General features: G+C 38.8%; 1 protein-coding gene across 5 annotated transcripts; it reads right to left on the minus strand.

The window, feature by feature from the left end:
• Nucleotides 1-334: 334 nt before the first annotated feature.
• MAPK9 (mitogen-activated protein kinase 9) lies at nucleotides 335-26,832 on the minus strand. 5 transcript variants are annotated; one of them, XM_038150050.1, is made up of 12 exons: nucleotides 26,709-26,832; nucleotides 22,715-22,889; nucleotides 18,730-18,859; nucleotides 17,521-17,579; nucleotides 16,512-16,650; nucleotides 16,130-16,295; nucleotides 14,818-14,889; nucleotides 10,778-10,960; nucleotides 10,155-10,279; nucleotides 9,566-9,629; nucleotides 7,987-8,058; nucleotides 335-7,247 (listed from the first exon to the last, which is right to left on the minus strand). In XM_038150050.1, the coding sequence occupies exons 2-12, from the start codon at nucleotides 22,834-22,836 to the stop codon at nucleotides 7,105-7,107; spliced, it is 1,275 nt and encodes a 424-aa protein (XP_038005978.1). In that variant the 5' UTR covers nucleotides 22,837-22,889; nucleotides 26,709-26,832; the 3' UTR covers nucleotides 335-7,104. The 5 variants fall into 5 exon arrangements, with proteins under 5 accessions (XP_038005978.1, XP_038005980.1, XP_038005979.1 ...); XM_038150052.1 differs by having other exon boundaries at nucleotides 335-7,252; XM_038150051.1 differs by lacking the exon at nucleotides 14,818-14,889 and adding an exon at nucleotides 15,112-15,183.
• Between the last annotated feature and the right edge of the window lie 493 nt (nucleotides 26,833-27,325).

Raw genomic sequence — 27,325 nt, forward strand, 5'->3', positions numbered from 1 at the left:
CAACAACAACAAAACCTCCCAAATAAGTTTCAAAACACAGTTAGTAGTAAAACCAAGTGCTCTTAATGTGTCCAAACATTCCAGTTGTTCAGGAAAAAGATGCTCCAATCAATTTCTTTAAGTTTTTTTCATTCATTTTTCATGCCAACACCTACATTTCCATTAACTGGAAGCTAAAGTGGTAACTGAAACTTCATGTTTTGAAAGAAGTAATCTATACATCAAAAATACCTCATTGGTTACATAAAACACTCTACTTCAACATAGGAAGAATCAAGTAAGTAAGTAAATTATAAGTAAGAAAAAATGCAGTAAATAAGACAAACTGCTCAAATCTTTTATGTATACATATTTATTCGTAATTTTACAGTGGCTTTAGTACTGTTTTACAATAACATTTCTGGAAAGAAAAAAAAAAACAAACAACCAAAAAGCTTCAGAACAAGGCTTTAACTAGAACTACAGAACTAGTTATTGACAGTTTTCCTTATGAAATTCTAGTTTCCTAAAGAGTATCAGTCCAAAAATCCAATGAAGCATGACTGCTGTCCATAAAAAAAAAACCAAAACAAACAAACCCCAAAAAAACTTTCTAGTCATCCTGAAACCAAAGTCCAGCATCAGACAAAATAGCCACTGCCTTGAGAGGAATATGTTCCTATTGCACAAGCATTGAGAATGAGATCTGACAATCAAAGCCTAATTCCATAGGCAGAAGAGGCCACATGTATCTACAGTTAGACTTCAAAGCACATCTTTCTGAAATGATATACCAGACTAGAACTAATGTTAAGGCCATAAAACCAGAACACCGTAACAATGATGGGGCTTGATGCTACTTTTGGTGACATTTGGTAAACAGAAGGTGGGAAAGAGGACACCAACAACTGATTCTGAGGGGAGTTAAACTTGAAGGCATTCAAAAGAAATTCTCAAAGAACTACATTTCGGAGGGAGTTTGAGTCATTGGATAAAACTGGATCCAATAACTAATCACTTAATGAGCCTATTACACTCTTTAATAGCCCGTGTTCTGTAATACATTAAATAATATATTTTCTGGAATTTACACTTAATTTGTATGAAAACAGGTAATTATTTCTGCTTGTTATTCCCTCTTTAAAATAGATGAAGATTTGTATAATCTTTATAAGTTATCTTAACAACCAGGTAAGGCTTCAATGTACTGAGTTAACTGCACACAGGTATCTCTAATTTGCTCTTAATTAGGCATCTTAAACTGCTAAAACCACCTGGGGAACCACGTTGTGATTTAAAGAAAGGGATAGTTAGGTATTGCTGTCTGTTCTAATTGTGTTCCTTTGATTTGTGTGTAAAACACCTGAAAGCAATGGCTCCAAAGAAGCAGTAGCTACCATGGGAGTTTAAACATTTTACTTTAGGAAAATCTGGGAATCTGATGAAGCTGAAAATGCACATTAGTCATTTTATAAAGTTTGGCTTGCTACCAGTTAAGAAAATATAGGTATCAAAAACAGACAAATACAGTGCTAACCATCTGTTACATTTTCTTTTAAAAAATTAGCACCAATTTAAGCATCTGAATTCATAGAAAATGTGACACACTTGGGTTTTCAAAAAAAGATTTTCCCCATTAGAAGACAAGACAACAGCACATGCTCAGGGGTATAAGGAGCTCTGTGATCAGCAACAAACACAATCTCTGCTTCAGGCAGCCAGCACCAAACGCTCTTTGCACCTGACTCCTTCCTCCCCTGCTTTTGTTATCCTAAGGAGCCTGAGGAGTGCTGAGCTACTGCCCACCAGGGAAAGAAACCAGGACTTGCTCAAGCACACCCCACACGTACCAGGGCTTTGGTGTTTGGAGCACTGCAGAGCAGGGACAGTGTCTCCCCGTGGCAGTCACAGAGATCTGCTGCAGGGGAGTCCCACAAAGCTGTCCTGGCCTCACCACAGCACATACACAACTTCATGATGCATAGCCAAGAGTTAAGAAAAGTTCTTTTTGTTTAAAAAAAAGAATCCCGGTGATCACAGCGAGCTGCCCTTGCTGCAGGAACAGACATTGCTGTGTCTTTATTTAATAGATGGCCAGGTAGTGACATTGCCAATCAAGTCACCCACTCAGAAGGTATTTCTCAAATCATCTCTTACCATAAGTTAAATTTCAGCCCTCAAAAGGTTTCTGATTTCTAATCTCTGAAAACAGGTTTAAAGAAACATGCTGATCAAATCTGTCAGAATAGCAAAGGCTATAACCAAAATTTGAACACATTAAGCATGTTATGTCATTCCTTTTCACACCATGTATGGTTGTATTTAGAAGAATCCTAAAGTGCTTCAAACCCAGCAATTAATAAAGTTGATTTCTTTTGTGCAAAACTGCAAGCACCTTTTAAAAAAATAAGCAGCAGCATCACTGAATAAACTTAAATAGTTAAATGTATTTTCTCTATTTTGTTTTGAATTCTTGGACCAAAATGATTTGCCATGATTTTCAATAACAAATTGTAGGAGACTGCATTTTATTAGTTTAATTTCATACTGGACTTGTTATACACATTTGAAATAGAGGACCCAGGAAATTTATATCCACAAAGCAACACTGTGGGATTGAAATCCAACAACTGAAATTTTAGCTGCAAAAATAATCATTTTATAAAACACAAACAAAAAAAAAGGTTATCTCTCCAATTTCCTCCAAAGTTAACGTGAGAAAGATGGTTTACTTAAAACATTATTTTAGCCCCAGACATAATTTTAGCATGCAGAGTAGGCAAAGACCACACCCGATTTGACAACTTGTATAAGAAGCTTTTAGAACATCACTCATGTAAAATACAATCTAAAATATGTAAAATAATGAATCAGAATACACTTTTTTTTGTCATATTTCAACATGTTAAAAAAATAATTCAAGACACTTTGGAAAAGCAAAGAAATCACTAGATTCATTACAGAACTCAAGTCCAAATTCTGCATCTGGATGCAGGTGTCCCTGGATCAAAACCAGTTTTGAGCAGGAATGACACAACACACACATCCCAGGGAAGAATCTGCTTCCCAGAATATGGTCTCACTAGGTTTAGCATCAAGCCCTGCTAGAATCCATACGACACATGTCGAACACGCAGACAAATGCAGCTCAGCACTTACCCCAGACACTCTGTGCTGCTGCAAGGCTGAACCCACGCTCCCCAAGGACCACAAAGGTCTGTCTGCACCTGGAGCTGTGACCTCCCAGCTCACTCCCAGCTGGAGGGTGGCCCTTGTGACAACACAAGGCTCACCCACCCCGCCCTTGGAGACGCCATGTCAGCTGCGTTTGGAATAGCTAAATCCTACTTCATTCATAAAATTATAACTTTAAGGAAAGTGATTTAGCATTTAAGGTCCTTCCTTTAAGAAAGAAAAATGTAACATATGGAGTAACTTTTTTCTTTTAATTAATTTGGAATAAACACATATGCTCTGTTAGGATATAAAAAAAGAAAAAACCTCTTTCAAGAACCCTCTGGTTCCTAACAGCTTTTGAAACTCTCCAACCAACTAGTTATTTCTAGTCAAGGTTGAGTTTTTCATTATTTTGACAAGAAAATGCAAGCCCTTGCTGGAAATGTTACAAAACTTCAAAGGCTGTTTGCAAACTGTAATTTCCACTCCTAAGACTAGTTTAGTTTGTACGATCCATGCAGACAAAGCCTTAATTTTGACATTCATTTCTTGTCTCTTTCCATAAAGACCTAGACTTGTCATATCACAGTATCTCCTCAAAGTACACTTAGAGGCTGCTTACCCAGATTGCAAAATGCCAAGATTCTCTTTCTAAAGGCTTTTTTGAGGAAAAATGATATGAGCACAGATGAAATGAACTGTTTAAAACATACTCCATTTCTGCAATGCCATTCAGCTACTCAGTGTTCAGATGTTTAACAATTTCTGGTAAAGTATCTATTGACAGCCAAAGATCCCTTTCTTTTTCAGGTGAGCAGTTAAGATTACAGATTGTATCTATGTTGACCACCATTTATTTTAGTCATAGCTCATAAATTGTCTATGTATGCTGCAGTAGTGTAAACACTATACAAAGTCTCTCAAAGGAAAGTAACATTCATGTTTACAAAACTGAGCCGTTTTCTTAATATATATGTTTACACACACATATTCTTAATTTTTAAATACATATAAATATTTATAAATGCCAAAGTGCAAAAACACGGTCAATTGCATCACTTTACATACATAATTTTAGTATTAGAAATAAAAGTGATTATATTGCACACCAAACTCTCTTAATTTTTAAACCCCTGTCAAGTTACATTGGATTTTGTTTTCCTTCAGCGAGGAGGTTCTCGTGGTGTTCACAACCATGTCACAAACGTGGCACTGAATTCCCTCTGCAGCCAGGAGCAGTGACATGGGGAGCAGCTGCATGCAGTGCATTGAGGACCCACATGAGCACACTGGGACAGCCTGGGAACTGCAGCATGCACCTGCCTGGGTTTGTGGGCATTGTCTGCATATGTGTCCTCTGGAAATCCATGTGCATTTGCACTATGGTTTTGAATTAAACTGGAGTCAAAATCCACAATATTCGCAGACACTTCATGCACGTTCTGAAGGCATTCTGTAATTAAGCTTCAATGTATGCCATAGCAAGAAGACATTAAAAAAATTTAGGTATGAGACAGCTTTTCCTACAAGATTTACATATAAACTTATTTAATCTCAAGGTTGGGGTTTCTTTACTTGTTCCAAGAGTATATTTTCAAGCTAATAGTATGTACTAGGAGAAGGACAGATACCAGTTCAATTCATGAAGACAGAACAGTGTTGTTAAAAACATTTAAAGACAATTTGAATCACAGAATAATTTAGGTTGGAGTAGACCTGGAAGTCATCTGGTCCAACCCTCTGTTGTGCTGAGCAGCCCAAGTCCAACAGGAAAAATTCAACTCTGCAAGTATTCAAATCACATGGGGAAAAAGCAATAAATCTTAAAGTCTTCTGAAGTAGAAATATAAAATGATACAATGAACATAGCACAGTGCAACTTCAGCTGAAAAATTTAAGTCTTGAAAAATGAAATTCAGCAGATGAATCACTAATTGTTCATTGTGAATAGGTGTCTTCAGCTATTTTAACTTACACAAATAACATGGACTAAAAAAAGCAGGAGAACAGCAAAGTGTGCTGTTCTGCTATATGGTAAATAGGTATTTTTAAATGCATTTCCAGTGACAAGAATGCACTAAAAAGATTTCACATATACTGTCAGTATCCAAAGACAGAAGTAAGTTATCCATAGGTTGAAAACCAAACAATAAAAAAAAAAAACCCCCAAATATCTTGCAATTCAATTTAAGAGAATTTTAAAAATCAGAAAATCAGATATGCCAGAATACAATTCTGAAGTTAACATTAACTACGTTGTTAATTTTTTTTTAATCTTCTGGGACACTAAAATCTTGGTATTTCTACTACAGCAAATTAAGCTATTAAAAAGGGGTGAAATTTTAATATAAAAGCAACATTTGCATAAGGAGAAAGTGCTGCTTTTCGAGTCATAAAGCCTGGAACAATGGACAATTGTGTTTTACATGAGAAGTATGTCAGTAATGCAGTGGCTCTCTGGGCCAGTGTATTTTACAGGTTCTATTTATATATTCAAGGCAAGAGTATCTGATCAACAGCTAAATATAGTGCCTTTAAGAAAGTGGTGTTTCACCTCAACTTGTCCATGTCCATTACTCTTACAGTTCTGTAGTTCAGTCACACTCATGCACACGTGAGATCCTTTAGCAAATTTCACACCTGTGCACTCCAAAGTGAACGTGCACGAAGTCACAAGTGTGTGTTACAAAGCAATTTATGCCCTACCCTACTGCAAATGCATTTTCTAATTCAACAGACTGTGCAATGTAACAGGCAATTTTGTGTTATCTGATTCTGCAAACTGTATTGATATATCTGTATGGAAACAGCAAATAACCTCCTCCTCTTGTCTGAGACTGCATTTAGAAAATTTGTATTAAAAGTCTTTTCTTCTCACTACAAATAGACTTTCCTAAGGTGAGAATACAGCTAAGCTCTGTTACCTAAATGCTTAATTTACAAGTGACTTAGAACTACTGTACTTTTATTTCTTGAATTACTCACTAGATAGAATGGACCCATTAAAAAAATGGAAAATATTTAAGCAGCTTTTTGAGGCTGCAAGTATCTCCAAGTCATCTCTCCTTTTATCAGAGCGTGCAGTGAATGAAGAGCATCACAGATAAAACTTCTTTTTCTGTTTATCTTTGTTAAAGGATGAGTATCACAAGCTAGAAAATACAGAACATTTTAGCACACTCTCCTCTTCCAAACAGGCACTGCTTCATAGAAAAGTCACTCATCCTTCCTCAAGATTTATTTAAGCCACTGTATCTTCTGTCCACATTTAAAAGACTGAAAAAGACACTCAGGTGAAATACAAAGTAATGGCTTTATGCTTTAAACTTCACGTTTATCTCTTCTACAAGAAGAGAGAATTACTGAAAACTGACGACAGAAAGGGTTTGATTGAAAGAAAAAAAAAGTGCTATGTGGAAGAAAAACTGCCCTTTAAACACAGTATTGAGAGCATTCCACATGTCAGCTCACACTTACACACAACACTCTGGTCGTTAAATAAAGCAAACTGCCACAGGCACACGGTAAAACAAACTTCATAGGGACTATACATTCAGAAACCCACTGATGAGCAATACTGTACTAAATGTAAACAACCACTGTGTCATAGAAGCCTGCCAGCTGGGACTGGAGATTGATGAAGCCACTTAAGAGGAGTTATTGGCTAAAAGTCTATTATAACTGCTCACCTGAAATAGGCTGAAACAAAGAAAAGCCTGTAATAGTGTCAAAATTTAATTTTTTTGTTCTTTAGACATCGATTTGCTTCCATTCTACAACATTAAGCAGGCAATTTCATAACAACTGAGTAAAAAAAACAACAGGCATTACTTTAGCATAACATGCAGAACATGGAGTTTTTCTACTTGGTTCCATTAACTTACAAGCAATTCAGGCCCAATGGAAACTAGAGTTCTTTTCCAAAGACAAGTCTGCAATCACAGCTGATCATCGACATCCTTCGAGGGGTCCTGTCAAGGCATCCAGGCTGCTGTCTGTGTCTGAGGCCAATGTTTGCTCTGTTGACATGGATGAAATGTCATTGATAGATGATGACTGGGAAGGACTGGTGTTGCTATTCACTGCTGCATCTGTGCTAAGAAAACCAAACATAATAAAATCTGAGGCAAGACAATATTACAGTCACAAATAACCCCGCTTCTGGGCTGTGAGCAGCTCTTTCCCCGCAGAAATCCTTAGAAAATCAAGGAATTAATAAAAAAGGAGAAAAGCAAGCAGTAAGGGCCCTAGCACTCAAAAGCCAAGGTGACCTTTTAAGAGATTTTTATTTTTCTCCCTCTCTGTGAAGGAAAGGAAGAAAAGACTAACAATGCATAGTGTGAATAGTGACTTGAGCGTCAAGAAATCTAGCAGACATAGCTAGTAAAAGACAGCACAATATTCTGATTACTGCTGTGAGCTGTGAGAACAGCAGCAAACACAAGGATTCAATCATGGGCACAAACATTTAGCACTGCACTGTATCCTGAGGGAGCCCTAAAGCTGTTTAGCCCTGAGGAAAGGGGGTCATGCTGAGCCTGGGAGCAGCACAGTTACCTGAGCTCCAGGTGAGCTAACTGGTGCTGATAATTTCATTTGATGACTGAGCCCTTTAGGGACAAGGCAGCTCAGGGTGTGGGACATGCAAGACCAGTCAAGTTTTTCTATGAGTTCAGAACTATTAAAAAGCAGAGCACATGGATCTCCAAAGACAGATCAGTCTCAAGAGTCCCAAACAACAAAAGCTTTGCCTACCTGGATTATTGAGCAGATTTCTTCATTCACAGGGCTATGTGTGACAGTTACAGAACTACTGAAACAATGACTAACCTGAGGGCTGATCTTTTACCACACCATTCTTGCTCCTTTCTTCCCAATCCATAACTTCTTTGTATATTAATTCTTACAAGAGAACAGTGGGACAAAAGAAAAAAGAGACAGGAAAATGCACCGTAAGATCACAGAGGATTTGTAAATAATTCACATTTGTACCAAGGTACAAGGAAATGGTTAAGGGTCAGTCTGGAAGTAGAACTGTAGAGATATTTATTTGCCATCTTTCCTACAGCAATGATAAGAGAATTCCGCAGATTTTCTCAAGCATCACAGAAAGACATTAGGACTGTACCAAAATCAACATATCATATAAACAGCATAGCTGTCCACTTAACAATAACAAATATCTCACCCCAAAATTTTATGTATACCTACAATGCATTAATATTATCTTAAAAAAATTAGAAGTCAGATTTGGATTCAAAATCCGATTTTATGTAAAACTCTCTGGAAATTTTACTTTGATAACAAAAATTATATACAAATACTTATTCTTGAAGAACCATCTCCATGGGTGTACTGAGGAAAGTCTGGATATTTTGAAGAAGGTTAAACAGCTAAAATATTGTACAAAACCCCTCATTTACTAGTCAAGGACAACATAGGATACAGTCTCTGAACAACACCCAGAAAAGTCCAGAGCTGTAACTTAAATCACAGAAGCTTTTGTGTGTACCCACAGTCTTAATGCAACTTAGATAACAATATCTAAATAGATTCGGGACTCTTCAATTCTGAGTAACAATGTTTACAAATGCATTCATTTACATTTAGCGGATTCATTTTACTTTTCCACCTTGCAGTAATCAAAGATGATTTGAAGCCTACCTACCTGTGCAGGCATGCCCTAAGGATAACATATGAATAGATCAGCCAGAATCAATATCTGAAATTTATAATGCTGTTTTACAAAAGCAAGCAGCTTTCAAAGTAGTCATAAAAGATACCTATTACCCTTGGTCTTGTGATGGCAGATGTTAAAATTTTAACTGCCTCACCATTTAATGGTTTTGACTCAAACTGTAAGGTGAAATTGATCTTAACACTACAGTGCTGTTTATTCTGTTGTTTAAGTCAACAATTTAATCTATTTGGTCAATAAATAAGCAATGAGATTAGAGAAAAAAACCCGACACCAAAGGACTCTCCTGCTATTTAGATTTCTAAAACAAATGAACTAGTAAATATTGTCAAGAGATATAGCTTAAACAATGCACACTGAGAAGAGGCATGTTTCTTTTTCAGAGAACTCTCTATCAAGGAAAAAGCTCTATAGATTACAAGCACTTAAGAACAAAAAGGGAAGGAAAAAAGAAAACTGCAGCATTTTGTTGAACAGACTTCAGAATGTTTCATGTATATTTGAGCATTCACACACCTAGGTATGTATTGACTCCACCCACAACCTGTTTCCATCCCTGATTTCTTTTCCTGTTGCCACAGGCAGTACTGCTTATCTGGAATAGCAGGAATTATTTGGAATAGTCTGTTACACAATCCAGCACACACGGCAGCCACTCACTAGTAACACAAGATACTACAGTAAATGTAATTTGTCATGCTCACTCCTTACCTTTCCATTCTTCAATTGCATGTTCTCTTTCTTCCAATTGTGCATCATAGATTTGAGGTGGAGGCTACAAAGAAAAGGAAAGAAAAGTCTATAGTGCCTACTACATCAGGTTAACACACCAATCTTAACTAAAAAATCTAAAAATGACAACTTTTTTAGCATCTTTTACCTTCATTGTTGGCAGTTTATTCCCTATACCTCAAAGACACATTCATTTTACTACTCCAGAATCTGCTTTTAAGTCCTGCCTCACACTGAAAGCTGTTTAAAGGCATCAACCAAAATTAAATTAATTGTAAGGCTTTACAGGGCCTTAGAGCAAGGCCCTCTTTCAAAAAGCCCAGGGTTGCCACCAAACAGGCATCTCTTTCTGTAAGTAAAATGAAATATTAACAACCATTTTCAGAATTGTATCAGCTCCCCACCAGCAGCTGTCCTTCAGGTGATTCTGCCCCTAATGCTCATCTGAAGGCTTCCTGTGTGACTCCTGCTAGCCAGTGAGTTCAAGCATGCTCTTGACTAAAATCAGAGGTATTTTTAAAGTTATTGAATTGGAATCTTAGAAAATTTATTTTAATTGCAAACTTACAGCTTCTGCTTCAGCTGGATCATACCAGACAGTAATATAAGGATGACGTAAGGCTTCATCTACAGAAATTCTCTTGTCTGGATCTACTACAAGCATTTTTGACAATAAATCTCTAGCTTGGCTGGCTAGAAAGTAAAGGTGAAAAGAACACACATGTAAAAGAGCTGTAGAGTTTAACGTCTGACACAGGAAATAAACACAGGAAACACAGGACATGCAGTGCAAAATTTCACTTCTGTTCTACAGAATTTAGTAAGGTGGATTGTTGGTTTTGGATTTTTTAAATTTTCTCAGTAATTATCTAAAGATAAAATATAGCCCATATGAGCTGCATGCACTTAGAACAAGATGATCAGTAATAAAAAGTATTACTTTTGGAGAACACTAAATTACAGACATTATTCAATGGATTAAAAATAAGATAATTAAACAGAATCCTGGGACAGAGAAGGAATATTTAGTAAGTACTACTAAGATCTGAGGACTTGTCATAAATGAAAGTGTGCAGCTTTTAATGTTGACACCTACTGCAATAAATATTTTTATTAGGCTTTAAATTAAATGTGCTGCAGACATTTTAAATTAACTTCATAGGAAAATAGAGAAAAAAAAACTCGCCTTACTTTTTAACTTGTCCCGATCAGATTCTGATGGAAATATCCAGTCTGGGAAGAGCTCTTCAAACTTAATACCAGGATATTTTGGCCTGTTTTCTACATAGTTCCTCACCGTAGGCTGCAGTTTCTTCATGAAGTCTGTTGATGGTGTTCCTAATTGTTCAATAACTTTATTCCATTGATCAATATCTGCACCGTATCTTTAGGAAAATCAGCTGAAGAATTTGAAGTCTGCACTCTAAAAAAATACCACTTAAAAATCTGAGAAGTTAATGGGAACTTGAACAGAGGACATAAAGATGAATTTGACTGTAGCATCAGCAGTATTCTGAGCTGCCACGCAAAAAGCTACAAAATCTGAGTCTTATTTTTGTATTCTGAAGGACAGGCTGGAAGTGCTGCACAATGCATTATGCTTAAGTATCTTTTTCTAATTATAATATATTTCTAGAATCCAAAAGAAGCTTTATTTGGCAGTTGTATCCATAGCAAAACAACTCTTAAGGTCAGAAAAGAAAGGCTGCTGTGGAATCGTCTGAAGTGCAATGTAACATCAGGAACACTGAAGATTCTTGAAGCTAGAGAAAAATACACAAAAAACCCTAAAGCACAAATGCATCCCACCCAAAGTAAGGAGCTTTGTACCTGTCTCCAAAGGAAATGAAACTTTGAGTTGGAGCATTTTGCAGGGGTATAGTTGGATGGCTGGGGGCTTTTTTTGGTTGGTGTTTGGGTGGGGTTGATTTCTTTTTCAACTTCAGAAAAGGTCCAGAGGAGTTCTGAACAGGAAATCCATATTCCAGAAGGTTCTATAGCAGGTTCTTTTATTTAGGTGTACCAGCCATGGTAATACAGAGAACTCTGTTCTTACAATTCAAAAGTTAAATATGTTGTAAGAATAGTATTTACAAGTGACATATTGAAATTGGGCCTCATGTTTCTTCAGGACTGTCCCTTCTCCCCCTCTCAAGTGAAGGCATTTTCCCCAGCCATGGTGACATTGTTACAGAGATACCAGGGCCTGCTCTGTACCAGCCCAGCTGGGCAGACAAAGCTCATTTATCACACTCAGGAGACACTGCATTAATATTCCTAACATTTAAGTCAACTCAGATCTATACTTTCCAGTTTTTCCTGATAAAAATAATGTGCAATTCCAGCAGAGCCTATCCATTGACCTTGCAAAAAAATTCATAGCTAAATTCACCATCTAGCACTTCAACCTATCCATTCTCATAGACAGGCTATGCAACTAAACAACAAATATGCTGTACTTTGAATTAAGATGTATTTAAAAAACACTGAGGTGCTTCTATTTCAGTTAGTGTGTCAAGAATACAATCATGAATATATGTATAGTCACTGCTCCATGCTAAGATTTTAGACTTCTGATACAAAGATTGAAAATTTTATTTGCTTATTGAATGCATTCCAATGGAAAAGCTATATTAAAATCAACATTCAGAACTGATATTGTTAACTGTCATGCTAAAACAAAGCACAGACAAAGAGAAAATTAACATACATCAGGAAATTTTGTTCCTAGCTAGAGAAACTGATCTGTGTGAGAGCTCCACCAATCTAGATTCAAGAAGATGCTTTTCCTTTCAGTAACAGCAGCCTGGTTAGTCAGATAATCAAATTAGTCCAGCTTATTGAGGCCTCAGAAGACTGCAGGGAAGGGCAGAAAACTTAATAACCCATTCCACTTTAGAGGTAAAAACAGGCAAAAAACAATATCTCAGTTTCAAAGTGCTTTACAGATGGTGAAAGGTGAAAAAATTCTCAATATAGGATGGACTTAAAATAAGCCTCTTATCAGAAACCCAAGTGGGATTTCAGTATAAAGCAGGCAGAGTAAGCTCTGTGACTGACCTGGCAGCCTTCACACAAAGCCACTCTCCCCACTCTAGAGACTTCAGGGTCAGAAGGGACCAGGCATTTAATCCATGCCAAGTCTATTTGCCTTTAGGGACTCTGGAAGAAGAGAAGTTGAAAACAGAGTCCTTCCTACAATCACAACAAAGCATGACTTTTCCCAAGAAAGCACAAATACCCCTCGTGCTTTTTGCACTGGTCAGGCCATCAGTTTCCTTCTCCATATGGGCAGAAAGAACACCAAAAACACATGGCTGCTGCCAGGCTCTTCCACTATGTCACCTTAGGCACCTGCCTTCCCTGGTTTTTCTCCATTTCTCATTTCCAAGAGCAGCTGGCAGTAACTCAGGCCTCCCCAGCACAATCAGGAGCAGGGTCTGTGCATCCATCACCCTGGCAACACAGAGCATCTCATTCCACCCAGAGCACCGCTCCAAGTATCCCAGAAATTCCCATCCACCATCTGGGAAAATACAAATTACTGAATCTAAGAGCAGATTTTCCTGAAGATAGTCTAGGGCAAGCATTGGGCAATATGCTGAAATTGGCTCCCTCCTCTAAATGCCCAAATACTAAGACATTTTAAAATTAAACTTAAAAAAAAAAAGCAACCAAACAGAAGAAACCCCAAACACAATCCACAAAAGGAATGCTTTATGGCCATGCACAGCAGCACTGCCCAGAAATCACCCTGCCAAGCAATCCTGCAGCTGAAGGTGACAACCTGACCCACACAGTGATCACCCAGGAAAAGCCTCAACAACACAAACAGTTGTCAGTATCTCACGTTAAAGAGAACTGAAACTCTTACAAGAAGCAAAAATTCCTGTTAACACAGCTATGCACTTCCCTATCAGGGGAGGAGACTCCTTGCAACATAGACTGGTAGAGCTTCAGTGGCCCTGAGAGAATCACAAATGATAACTTGTATATTCAACAAGCACGAACAAAATTTCCTTCATTTATTCATGAATAAATCAAAATAGCCCATGCTAACAACATGCAGGTGAAACACACATAACATCCATGAAGAATTGTGTTAGGTTGGTCTGAAGGCTTCAAAAGGCAAAATAATAAATATAGAAAGGAAGAAAGATAGAAAAAAAAGAGACTTATTTAACGCTTAATCATTTTACTACTAAATAATGCATGATCTATTGTTGAAGATTAGTGTCATGGAATTTAGCATTAAAGCTGCAAATCCTCCTCTATAAGATACACAAGTATCTGTGAACAGGCACCTGATGTTTTAGTGGTGGTTGCTCCTTACTGATGAGCAAAAATATTATATTGGCTTGAAAAACTTGGAGCACAATTGTGAAGACAGGGTGCCCAGAGAAGCTGGGGCTGCCCCATCGCTGGAAGGGTTCAAGGCCAGGCTGGATGGGGTTTGAAGCAACCTGGGATAGAGGAAGGTGTAGGGGGGGCTGGAATGAGATGGTTTTTAAGGCCTCTTCCAACCCAAATAGTTCTGAGATTATGGTTCTATGAAATCTTGGTGAAAAATATTGGAAGGAGAAATGGAAGAACAATTGTTTTACAGGAGAAGTCAGTCCGAAATCAAATTTTCATAAAATGACAAAAAAAAAAGAACCTCCAGAAAGTTTTTCTTTTTATGTTAAATAATAATAAAATAAGATCTCATGCAGCGTGCTGGCCATTAGGTCACCTTTGCCCAGCAAGCCCTAATAAACAAGAAAAAAATCTGATTAAAACTCAAAAAATTGTGCAATAAAAAAAAAATTAGTCTACTGTTCAAACTAATAATCAGCAAAATCCATGCATAGTTAAGAAGTAACTTTGTAGGCTTTTGCTTAAAATATTTATCTACAAAGAACAAGAGTAAAAAGTAAGTTCTTTTCTATTTTTCAAACCTAGCAGTATCTGTTTTTTGAACTACAAAAGCTGGAGCTCATAACACATTGGATTCAATCACTATAAATGACATGAAATATAGTCTACTAAGAAAATAAAATGGAAAGCTCAACAACTTGGTTAATGACACTAATTTCAAAGAGTACAGTGGATCTAGTAAAACATTATTAAAATATTGTATATATAAAAATATATTTATATATTAAAAATATATTTATGCTTTTATACAGATCTAAATAATTGTGTTTCTGTTGGAGGTGGAATGGGAATCAAGGATGACTAGGGAAGGATACGATCAGTGCCTTGGAATATCACACAACCTTTCACCAATTCTCCCATGATGCACCCAACTGACCAGATATCAACTGAAAATAAAAGTGAAATGATCAAATTATGGAGTATCATGAAGAAACGTGAGGAAAACAAACAAAACCATCTGCATCTACAGTAAAACACAACAATGTGGAAAACCAAACTGCTCACACGAATTTTCAATCATATCAACACCAACTGACCGTTCCTGAATTTTGTATTTTGTAAAACATAATCAGTGTTTACACTTGTGAAACCACCATGAAGAAGGATACAATCTCTTCCTGGGAACAGGACTTTATGGAGGACCATTTCTGCCATAATGCACCCAACAGACCAGATATCCACTATCATATGTTAGGTGCAACAAGGACAAAAGATTAAAGAGATTTTTTTAAAATATCACAATTATTTATTTGAAAGCTCACACTGCATTCCTACAGTCCTGCAGATAATTTATTTTTGTCCCAACCAGAACAATCTTTGCTGAAGTTCTGATCCACATCAGCACTTGCTGTACAACAAGCTGCATTCTGCACTAACTAAAGTGCTTTTATCATTATCAAGGGCCCAGCAAGGTCCCACAAGTCCCTTGTTTTACACACCCAAATTACAGGTACTCAAAACGATGGCATCCACAAGCCCTTGTGCTAAAGAGCATACAAGTCCAGTGCTAGTAAAAATCAGCAGGTAAACCCCCAATAAGGAAGGACAATTCCTTGGGAGCAATTTTGTTGGCTGAATGTTCAATATATTACAGCTGTGTTGGTTTTAAAAATGTAACACCCAGTCTCTTTGAGCACCAAGCAGACTTAAGAGAATATTAGACATGGTTTATGGTAGGGATCTGCAACATATTTTAATAATCAGAGAGGCAAAAGGGGACACACTGTCAAAAGAAGATGTTTCAGAATAAAATTACATTGATTAAAGGGTTTATTATTCATATATTGATTTTTTTTGGTTCAGGTTTTTTTTATACCAGCCTCAACAGTTTTTCTGAGAATAAAAAACATGGCAAAAAGATAATGGTGAATATATGACAAGATATAACTATAGCAGGGGAGAGGGAGCAGTTAATTTTAAATGAAGAAATGCATACAGAAAACTATCATATTTTCAACAAAAAAAAATTACACTGTAATAATTTTCATTTCCAATACCATGATCAGAATACTTTAACAACAAACTTGACAGGGGAAAAGCAGCCCTCCCTCCTCTTTTTACAGTAGTTGTGTTCCAAGAGAGACATACTTCAGACAGGAGATTTAAAGCATTACTCCAGCAGCTTACCATTCTCTTTGTATCCCATTCCCAGGATAACCTCTGGTGCTCTGTAATACCGTGTTACTACATATGGAGTCATCATGAAGTTAGTACATGCTGTTCTTGCCAGTCCAAAATCAAGGATTTTTAGTGTGCAATCTGATTTTACTACTATGTTGCTGGGTTTCAAATCCTAACAAGAAATTACTACAGTTAAGGAAGGATTAACATATAGAATAATTCCCACACACCCCCCTTTACAATCAGGGTAAGCCAAAAAGTAACTTTACTAACAACTGCATTTTCCTGCCCTGGTGTACGTGCTTATTTATACAACCCCCTCCCTTCCTCCCTGTTTCATAAAAACTGTGTTCACAAAGAGTATTGTTAATGATCTACTACTACCTACTCTGTGGATGATACCAGCTGAGTGCAGATGCTTGATCCCACACAGCATTTGGTAAAGAAGATAAGACATTCTTTCATGATCCAATTCCATATGAATAACCTGGCACAAATTTGCATCCATCAGCTCCATAACCAAATATCTAAAGCACAAAAAAAAAAAGTATTAAGAAAACTCAAGTCTTATTTTTCAGAGGTTTAAGTTTAGCATATGAAATATTTAAGAAAAATCCCCTTTGCTAACCCTAAGTGTCAAAAAAACCATTCATGAGCATAGTTACAAAGTAAAATTATCTATTCAAAAAGTCCTACTATTAAAAACTAAGTTTTCAATATTCCATCACAAAATATTAAAATTCCACTAGTTTTATAAACAATAATACAGAGGATAATTCTATCTTTATGCATCATGAAAAACTAAGACTGAGTGAAGCTGATGTAGAGATTGCAGATACTGCAACATAATGGTCTCTTTCACTGTATTTTACTCTAAAAAATAAGAAAATTAGGATAACCACAGTGAAAACTACAAAGCATAAAATAATTTTCAGTTGTCATCTACTTACCCTCTTCAGACACAAACACTCCCTCATTTACCCAAGCAAATTCACAAACCACAACAGCACATTCACTGGAACCTAGGATATCCCACCAGTCAAACGGCCATGAGTCCTTTCTAGACCAATTGATATGCTTGAATAAAAAAGAAATATATTCAGTTCTGAATTGAGGCCAAAATACTGTAGTGCTGATGTGACTGGTACAGTAAAAATTGCTCTCACGTTATCCAGACCAAGTTACTATCCTGAGGTGACCCATGGAGCTGCTGAAGGACCATGCACACAAACCACAAACTGATGAATAAAAGGTAAATATCTCTTTTTCACTGCCCACTTCAGCTTTCAGCTACTCTTGATTTTCAAAGCATTAAGTCTGTAGGATACTGGAAATCCATCTCTAGGGCTTAGGCCATTATTTATCAGAGAAAATGAAAAAAAAAACCTAGTACTTACACATCCTGAAATTCTTCTAGTGACTTCTGTGGTGTAAATACATTTAATAAACTAATAATCTATAAAATAAAAAACAAAACATTAGAAGAAACTTCTGCTTTAATTCACATAAAACTCCACTACTGCACAAGTTACTATGCAAAATAAAGTGCACACTGTTACTATATACACAATTTGAATGTTACTTGGCTGCACTTAATTCACATATGCTGAAAAACTGCCAATTCAGAAATAGTTCCCAACTACAGCATGTGTGCCAAGGGAACCAAGACAGGACAAAATCACTTTTTTTTTTAAAGTTATATGACACCTCCTAGCTCCCTCCCCAGTGTCTGAAATATATCCCATTTTCCCCCATAAATAATAATCTCTTATTTTAAATCACACGCTGTGCAAGGAATTTTAACCAAGGCTGTCCAACCCCACGTGCACAGAGGTGCCCCACACCATCCCATTAAACTTAGATTATGATGTACTATTTCCAGAACTGTTAAAAATGCTCTACTGCCATCTTTAATAACCACCTTGCTTTTATTCTGCTACATCTGGGCCTCACCAAAAGCTTACTTAAAAAGCAGCCCTGAAAGGCTAATTGACTGCAGGAAGTTTGAGATTTGACTGCACAACTTCAATGACCAGCAATGTTTCTAGTTCATGTTAGTACCAGCACACAGCAGTCACATAAACCTGATATTCTTGTATTTGAACAATGAAGTATTGACAACATGGCTCTCTTTAGAGAGTTTAAAGAATTTCAAAATTCACTAGTATTGTCCATAGCATTTCAATTTTGTAGACAGAGCTGTACCCCTGAAAAACTCAGCAGTTAACCACTGTATTTAATAAAAATCTTGCCTAAGCTCAGAAGATTTAAATACAGTGAAGTTACAATGGTCAACCCTACAAACCACTCCAGTGCCAAACAGGCTTTGCTGCACATGGCTTAAAAAGGGCAAAAGCAACAGAGCAAGGCCTGGTCCCTAATGCTGACAGTGATGGCAGCAGAAACCTCCTCCCCTTGGTACTTCAGACCCCAAGCAGCTCACCCAAAAACTGAGCCATACATTGTGGAGAACTGCGCTGCCCACAGCAAATCTTTCCAGCCCGTCACTATTTCCATTCCTATGGTTACTAGCAGCAAGTGAGAGAGCAAATGCTGAGCTTTTTAGATAAGGCAGGGCAAGGAGAGCAACACAAAGCCGGACTCACATTTTTGTGATTGACGCACTTTAAAAGAACGAGCTCTCTGTAGGCTCTCTTGGCGTGGGTTTGGTTCTGAAAAGGACGACTCAGCTTCTTCACAGCAACATTGATTCCCAGCACTGTATCAAAGGCAGCACTAGAAGTGTTCAAAGACAAACAAGTTGAAGTCTGTTTGAGGGAGAGGAGGGGGCAAAAGGGAGACAGAAGTGAGGAAGGAAAGAAATCAAGATTTAAGGCAAAGTATATCCGCTAGCCTGTTGGTACTACACCTAATTTTAATTCAGAAAAGAAACATCCTTTAAAAACTACACAAATTTTAATAAATACCAATAAGTCAAACAGAAGCACTGACATTCATCAGAGGTCTTCCTGCTCTCCTTTTTGTCTTTAGACTTGAAACTGCTGACTCAAGACTCACACGCAAAATTGCAAGATCTAAAAATATTTTAGGCTTGTTTAAAATCAAGAAGCATTGCAGCTGCCCAACCTATATATTTGGAACATATTTTGGACACTTTTGCTGACTGACAATCATTGAGTATTTGCAGCAGAAATTTCTCTTAGCTAAAGGAGAGTCACAACCATGTCTCCATGATCCCTTCTGCAGGGATCAACATTCTCCTGTACATGGATAGTTTGCAATGATAAAAAAATGTAGTGCCTATCAGAAAATTACATTCATCATCTGCTTCTGGATGGAAAAAAAATGCATTGAATTGAGAAATAAGGAAAACAGATTGAAGGGAGGAATACAAGAGTTTAAACGAGACCACGACCATTAAATTTACCCTGTTTTTCACTCATATTTGTTCCTTCCCTCTGGAGATTGGGGTCAAAGTTACACTTGCTTCAATAGCTGAAAGAATCTAAAGCTAAAGTATCTGTATAAACAAAACAAGACTAAAGTGGGAATAGTCCTCATTAGTAACACAGACTATCTGGCAAAAATACATGTGAATTCCTAGCATATGCTATCAGGAGTTCCAGTCTTTAAACAGTTTCAGTTTTAAATAAGGGTTCCCACATTACCCTATTTCCATTTAATGTTACTTTCATAGGGTAGGAAAGAATTCTCATTCACATTTTTTCCAAGCACATTTAAGCTCTTTGTGAGCTCCTTTCCTATCTCATCAAGTTATATGTGACATCAGACTTAAAAGGGCCATCACGCTACAGTACTCTAACAAAAAGTACAGCTTCCTGTGAGTACAACAATACTCAAATTGTATCAAGTTTCCCAGCATAAAGTCACTGCTTTCCCTCCTGGAAAAAAAGCAACACCACCACAAAGCAGGGCTCACTCAGGAGATGTGTTTTCTTGGGACGTGCCTCCCAATTTGAACCAATGTGCCACTTAACTAAAGACTTGCTAGCATTTATATCAGCTTACTTCTGTGAAGTGCACAATCATTACAGAATGTTATAGTAAGTCTCTGATTTAATCCCTTTATGCCTGTGCAAAAGGAAGCACAGAGTAGGAGGAAAGCAACTGGCCAGGCAGTTGGAGAAGTTATTTTCCTCCCAAACATAAATATGAAAGCACTGATATTTCAGTATTCACCCAAAAGATGTTACATGCAAATTAATTTTTATATGTTAATGCCTTTAATGTTTAATGTCTTCCATATGTTGATGACTATACCTGTGCATTAGTATCAAATCAATAACCAACAGGGTCTGCATGAATTAGCTGTAAATCACAGGGCAGCAGCAGATAGAGGAATAATTTTAGGGGAAGTGTCCCTGTGTGATGTGACAAATCAATGTATGACAAGCCTCAGTTTAAGCACATATCAAGAACTTCACCTGAACCTCTTATTTTGGAGATTGACTAGAAAATTTAGGAAATCAAGGACAAGAAAGGAAAAAAAAAAGATGTCAAGAAGTTAAAGACAAAAGTTATTTTGATTCACTCCAAAAAAGATTACCAGACTTCAGATGTATTAATATTTAGGAACAAAGAAGTGCAGTAAGTTAAATATGTGTACTTTGTACATAAAATACAAAAGATATATCCAGTTTCTCTCCTGGCCTTGTGAGCTAGAAATATCCTCTACATAAAACCTGAGTTACCTTTTTCATCTTCTTCGAGCTCTTATTTACCATTTTTCCTAAGTATATATTTTAAAAACTACTTATTTTCCTACATTTTAATATCAAAGTTAAAACTATGTGGAGCAATACCAATGGAGTTTCCCATTAACATCATGAGAAAAAAAGCACAAATTTAGACCTCTCCTAGCTAAAGGTAGGTATTAAGAATTCCTCATAGAATAAATTAAATCCAGACAGAAAACTCCAGAAAAACTTTTCCTATTTTTTATATTAAACACAGGATGATAAAAAAGCCATCACATCTGTGTGTTACCTTAATGCCTTGACAATTTTTTCAGCCAAACATAGCAGGATAGCACTCATCTTACACTGAGTTTTCTACAAAAAAACTAGGAGGCAAAATGTAACTTTCCCTTGCATAAAGATTTTAGGAGAAACTAAGATATTGCACCTTGTTCAACTTGAGCTATTTCACTGGAAGATGAAAATTCATGCAATGTTTCACTCTGTTGTTTCATAAATCAAGTAGTTTCAAAACAAGTGAATAAATAAAATAATTTCCTCTTCCTCCCAACATGATGACCTTAACACAACCTGCATTTCATTCTGAAGCAGAGATCCAAAGTAATTTGGCTTAAAAATGCTCTGCTTCTGATGAAAGGAGAAACACTTCCAAGCACCCCAAATTCCTGCACACCATCTCAACCAAGCATAACACTGAGAACACAGACACCTGGAAAATGTCAGTACTATACTAAATCTTTCCTAAATCCTAATGACCAAGATCTAGGACCCCTTCATCACCCAACCCAGTGAAGAAGAATGAAATATGGTGTTTTCATTTTGATTGTTTGTCACCTATCAGCAGGGCAAGAGGGGTAGATGAAAATTTTTAAAATAAATTCATGGTCTCACAGAAATGGACCCCTTCCCTGCTTATATAACTTGTTATGGTTATGAAAAGGCCAAGAAGACAGGGCAGGTGCTGTTAAGGAGTTGTTCACAGCACATGAGTCATCACACTTATTCTGCAGATTTTATAGATGAAAACAAACTGCAGGCTGGATTCAGAGCACCAACAGCCCACCATGTGCTGTGATGAAGTCAATATCACAGAGTTCCTGAGTACATCTGTTTGCTCCCCTGATTATGGAATGAAAACCCACATCAATAAACATTTCTGCTGTTACCAAGTAAGTTTTGCCCAACAAAATATGGGCTGGCACTAAATTGTGCAGAATGGATTGCTGCAGTCTAAAAAAACATTTGAAAGTGTTTACCTTTAGCTGGCCCAGAGGTGTGGTGCCATACAAGAGACTAAGGTTCAGGATCAGCCTAAAGACTCCCACGTCCTGGGCCAGTGGAGGCTGGACACAAAGCTGGTGACACACCAAGGGAGGGCCGGCCAGCCCAGCCCCTCACACAGCATCCCTTTCAGGTTAATCCATGGAGTGACAATGACACTGATTTGCCTCATCCTGCCACTTAATGGCAAGGCACTGCATTGATGGCTCCTAGAAATGGACAGGAGTGATTGGGAATAAAAGAGGGGGAAGAAAGGGGGCCATGATGAAGAAACGAGTAAAACCCAGAATCTCTCACCATTGTCATACCTTACACTGCAATATCACAACTACAAGGGCGATGGGAGAACTAGAAACAGAAATAAAGTGATTAATGAGAATGGTCAACAAATTTCTTCCTTTCTAATTTATGCAGTTATCCAAATATTAATTTTCCCTAAAAACAGAACAAAAAAAATACAATTGCACATGAACTTGAGCAAGCAATTGGTTTAGAATTTATTTAGTCCATAACCCTGTAACAAGAGAATGTATTATCAGTGTTTTATGTTCTGGTACTTCTATCAGAAATACAGGCAAACTTTATTTAAATATTAAAGCGATAAATATAAAGCAAAGTATTTATTACTCACCAAACAATGCCCTGTGCCCCTGATCCTATGGGCTTCAATTGCTGGTAACGTTTTAGCACAGTGAATGTTGAATCTGCAACTTGAACACTGTAAAACTGACTATCACATTTACTGTCAGTCATGGTGTAGTGTCATGTAGTTTTCTCTCTCAGGGACCTGGCAAAGTTTTCAAGATCTTAAAGAAAAAGAAAGAAAACAAATGTTCAATATCTCACTAATTTCAGGAAGACAAGATGGGAAATATTATACATATTTTAATACACATTAATTTTTCAACAGCACACCATTAAACATTCATTCATAAACAAACATTCATTCAGTTTTGTGCATTACCACTGCTAATGAAATATACTTGCAGACAGACAGCAATTACAGCTTTTACAGCTTTAAGGGAATGCGTGCTCCTACTCCATTCCCTCAAACAAAAAGCATCTAAGTAAACAACTCTAAAAACAAAACCACCCAAATACAACTCTCTACTCCTTAAAGCCTACTCCATAACTTAGAACTACTGCAATGTGCTAGGACTGTACTAATCTCTGTATTGAAGAAAAAAAAATCAAAAAGTATGTTATTCAAACACTGAGAACAAAGATAAAAGTGACAACATGCATCCATGGAGTCCATGGACAGAAGGAAACAAGGTTTTATTAAAAGACCTAATTAAAAGAGCAAAACAAGTTTAAAACAAAACTACCCCCCAAATCCCTGTGGCTGCTGCAATTTCTCCAACATTCTCTCCAGCCTTGTTCAGTAGGAAATTTCAAGGAGGGCTCTGCCAGGCAACCCTTCCCTGATTGAGACCTATAACAACACATTGTCCTTCCTTTTTATACTCACCACAACACCCTGCACTATCAGTCAGTGTCCTTGTAGTAGGACAGAATAAGACTTTTGTGCTACAGCTGAGAAGAGACTTTCCTGACACAATAGAGAGTAAGTTAAATTCATCTGTCAAGAAAGAATAAGAGGTAAGTAATTACAGCAGAGAGCACAGTAATGGACCCAACCTCTTTAGCTCTGAAGTGCTACAGTAACAAGAGCACAGACCAACAGTATTTTCTGGGTGTCCATCCCTCACCCAAACCTTACAAGTAAATTACCTCAGTAATTACTGAACAGCTCTCTAACAAATTTTCCCCTTCGTAATTTAGCATTCACTATGACAGATAGTGCCATTAGAGCCCAGAGTGATTTGCACAGGCAAATCTCTTGAAACTTGTTCCTTAAAACAGGAAATGCAAGCAGCCCCTTCCCCCGGAGCAGCTGTGCTCTGTGCTGTCTGCTTTGGTTACTGAAAGAACAGCTCGTCTCTCTCTTCACTGGCCCCACCGAGTATCTGTGAGGCAATGCAAAACAGAAAAGCCTCAAGGGCACCCCAGGCACCCACCCCAGAAGGGCACAAAGCCACACAAATAACTTCTGGTTGCTTTAAGAATTAGAATTTGGATTTCTGTCTTCCTCTGTGCACGTAGGAGGGAGCAGCATCCTTTTCCATGTTTTAAGTCAGCTGACAAACTCAAGGAATCTGCAGTAAAATAGATGGAAGACCTCCAAATCCTAGCAAAGACTGAGTTTAAACCAAACTGTAATAGTCTTAAGAGATTCTCAAGAAATGTCTAGAGCCCCTTTGACCTTCTAGTTTCTCAAAATCTATGCAGCATTTTAAGAGGCAGACATTCAACTAGGTCATCTCCAGCAGCAATTTAGACAGTCAGTTTATTTGACATTTCCTCTTAAAAGCTTTAGAAAAAAAGGAGGAAAAAGGATCAGCAAAGGGAGAACGTGGGCTACCAACTTTCTGCTCTGTCACAGGGAGAAGAAGGAGGAAAACAATATCTCCTACACAATAATATTAGAGGCAGTCAGGTGCAGCTGCACAGCCAGCTAGCACTAACAAGAGACCATAGGATGCCTGAAAGGCAGCTCCAGACTTTCCTAGTACATCCCACTCTTCCTTCCAACCCTGTTCATTGCTCCAAAGCTATGGAGCTTATGAGCTCTGAGGTACCCAGTGTTTTGATGAACAGCTCCTGAGCACCTATGGTATTTTCACTGAATCTTAAAAGTAAAGCTGGAAGGTCAAGATCCTTCCTCTGCAAGGACTTAGAGACAAAAACCAAAAAAAAAGTACAGATTTTGCACAAACTGGGTATCAAGCTAGAGGATATCAACTTGTTAGCTACACAAGAACAATGCTGTACCTCTTCAGGAGTTAATGAAACAGTTTTCTGTAAAAGGGATAAAGAAATATGGGAAAACAAAATTATCCTGATCCTGAAAAACCCCTCCCTTTAAGAATCATTGTCTGCACAAAGCCACCTTTCAAAAATCACTTGGGATGAGCATAAACTCTTTAGAAAAGCCCCAAAGAGAGAAATGGTTTTATGTATTTCAACACATTTGCAATTCTCTGTGCAAAGCAGCTCCCCATGACTCTTGACTGTCACTAGGGCTTCAAGTTGCTTGAATTCATCAGGACATACATTACTACAGACATAGGCATAATATAAAATTAGGTGCCATGGGATTGTAGCTGTTCACAGGACTTCAGACAATCCACTCTGGGGGCAAGAGCCCCCAAATAAAAATAGATTTCCTGTTGTGCAAGTAAGAAGTATATCAGTCAAATAAGTTTCTTAGCACTTAGCTGTTATTCTCCTACTAGAAAAATAACCAACACACCAAACCTGCCAGTCGTAGGCTCATACACAATTCCAGTGAGAAATCTTTAGAAGCTGAAAGCAACTGCACTACAGGATATATCCTGCATTGAACAGCCACCTCCCTAAAATATATTTATTAAAATGGCAATTTATTATTAACCAGATTTGTACTCTGGATATCTTCAAGTCAAAAGCTTATGAAACAGACTGCGAACACATTCCCAGGGTTGTTTTGGTTACAGAAATGTTATTACTGACAACGAAACACAAGAACAGCATGAAGCTTGGCTTGTTTTTTAAGTCTTAAGCTAAAATTCTACTACGGACAATACTAGCAGTGAATATCTATGCACACACACATATTTATGAAAACATATGGTAATCCCGTGCAGAAAATCTCCCTCTAGTCTCTTATTCACCTTTGCAAAAGTATTTCTAATTCAGGTGTGCCCTTTTACGGACTATCATCCAATAGTATCAAGGGTTTTTTGTAATCTTTACAGCAACGTATATCAAAAGGAAAGAGTCCAACTACAAAATCACAGTGAGTTACACCTCACTCCTCTACTGACAACCTTTAGAACGAAAGTGTAACAAAGCACTAGCTGAGCAACGCTGAAGGATTACAGCAGTTTAGAGGTAGTTTGCAACTGGAAACTCTTGGAAAGCAGACCTTTTTCTTCAAGCAACCCACACTACTACTGACCAAACGAAGATTTCACCACTACCTGTTATAGTCTCATTCACTATTACATACAGACGCAAACACTGACAGGATCTCAGAACTCTGCCAGGGCAAGCTGGCGTAAAGAGAGGAAAAGTTTAAACATGCATGTGCTGTAAGCAATTTCGCCGCTCATATAAGAAGCGAGCAAGAAGAGTCTTCTCACATCTTTCCTAAAACTTCTGCCGAGCAATCGCTCCTGCTCCAGAGAGCCCGGGCTCGCCGCGGCCGCAGCGCGGGACCCGCAGCGCTCGTTCCCGCTGCCCGCCCGGGACGGGGCTTGGGGCCGCCGAGCGCGGGCCGGCCGCACACGGCCACCGCCGGGGCCGGCACGGAGCGACACGGGAGCAGGACGAGCAGAGGCGGCTTGGCGGGACCGGCACTGCGGCACGGGCAGGGCGGGGGGCTCGGCCCGAGGAGGAAGGGCCGGGCCCTGCCGCTCCCCGCGTCCCTCCGGCGCAGCCGGGCCCGGGCAGCGGCCCGCGGGGCGCCCCGGCTCTGCCCGCGCCGCGGGACGAGCCGAGCACTCCGTCCGGCCCAGGGCTCGTCCCGCCCCGGCTGCAGCCCCGCCGCCCCAGCACGCCCCTCGCGGCCGCCCCCTCACCTGGGTCGGACGCGGCGGGACCGGCCCCGGCCGCCGCCTCCCGCTGCCCCAGCCACAATGGCCTCCCGGTGCTCCGCACGGCGCCGCCCCTGACTGACAGCAGCCCCGGCCACTCGCAGCCCCCGCCTTGGGAGCTCAGCCAATCGGGCCTGGGGGCGGGACTGCTAGCCGCTATATAAGGGAGGGCGCCGAAGGCCCACAGTGACGGGGCAGTTCGGCCCCCGCCCCCGGAGTGGTGTCATCGTGTGACGTTACCGTGTCACTATAGTCTTGACGTCATCGCATGACGTCACGGGAGTAATGTCATTTCCTGACGTCAGCCTGTCACGATAGTCGTGATGTCACCTCACAGCAGTACCATGTCACGACGGGCTGTGGCACCGCTCCTACTGCGGGGTCCTCACGGCTCCACAGGCCGGGAGAAGCCCTCGCTGAGGCGAACGCCCGCGCTGGGCAGGAGGCCCCACAGGCACGGTGACAGCACGCGGGGGCAGCCTGGCACCGCGGCACGACACCACACGCCACAGCAGGCCCGGCCGCCGGTTCTGCGAGAGCCCCTGCAGCCCAGCTTCCCTCAGCTCTTCCAGAGGGATGGCTCAGGAGGGAAGGGATTTATT

The sequence above is a fragment of the Motacilla alba genome, chromosome 13, assembly GCF_015832195.1.
Source record: "Motacilla alba alba isolate MOTALB_02 chromosome 13, Motacilla_alba_V1.0_pri, whole genome shotgun sequence".
Lineage (NCBI taxonomy): Eukaryota > Metazoa > Chordata > Aves > Passeriformes > Motacillidae > Motacilla > Motacilla alba.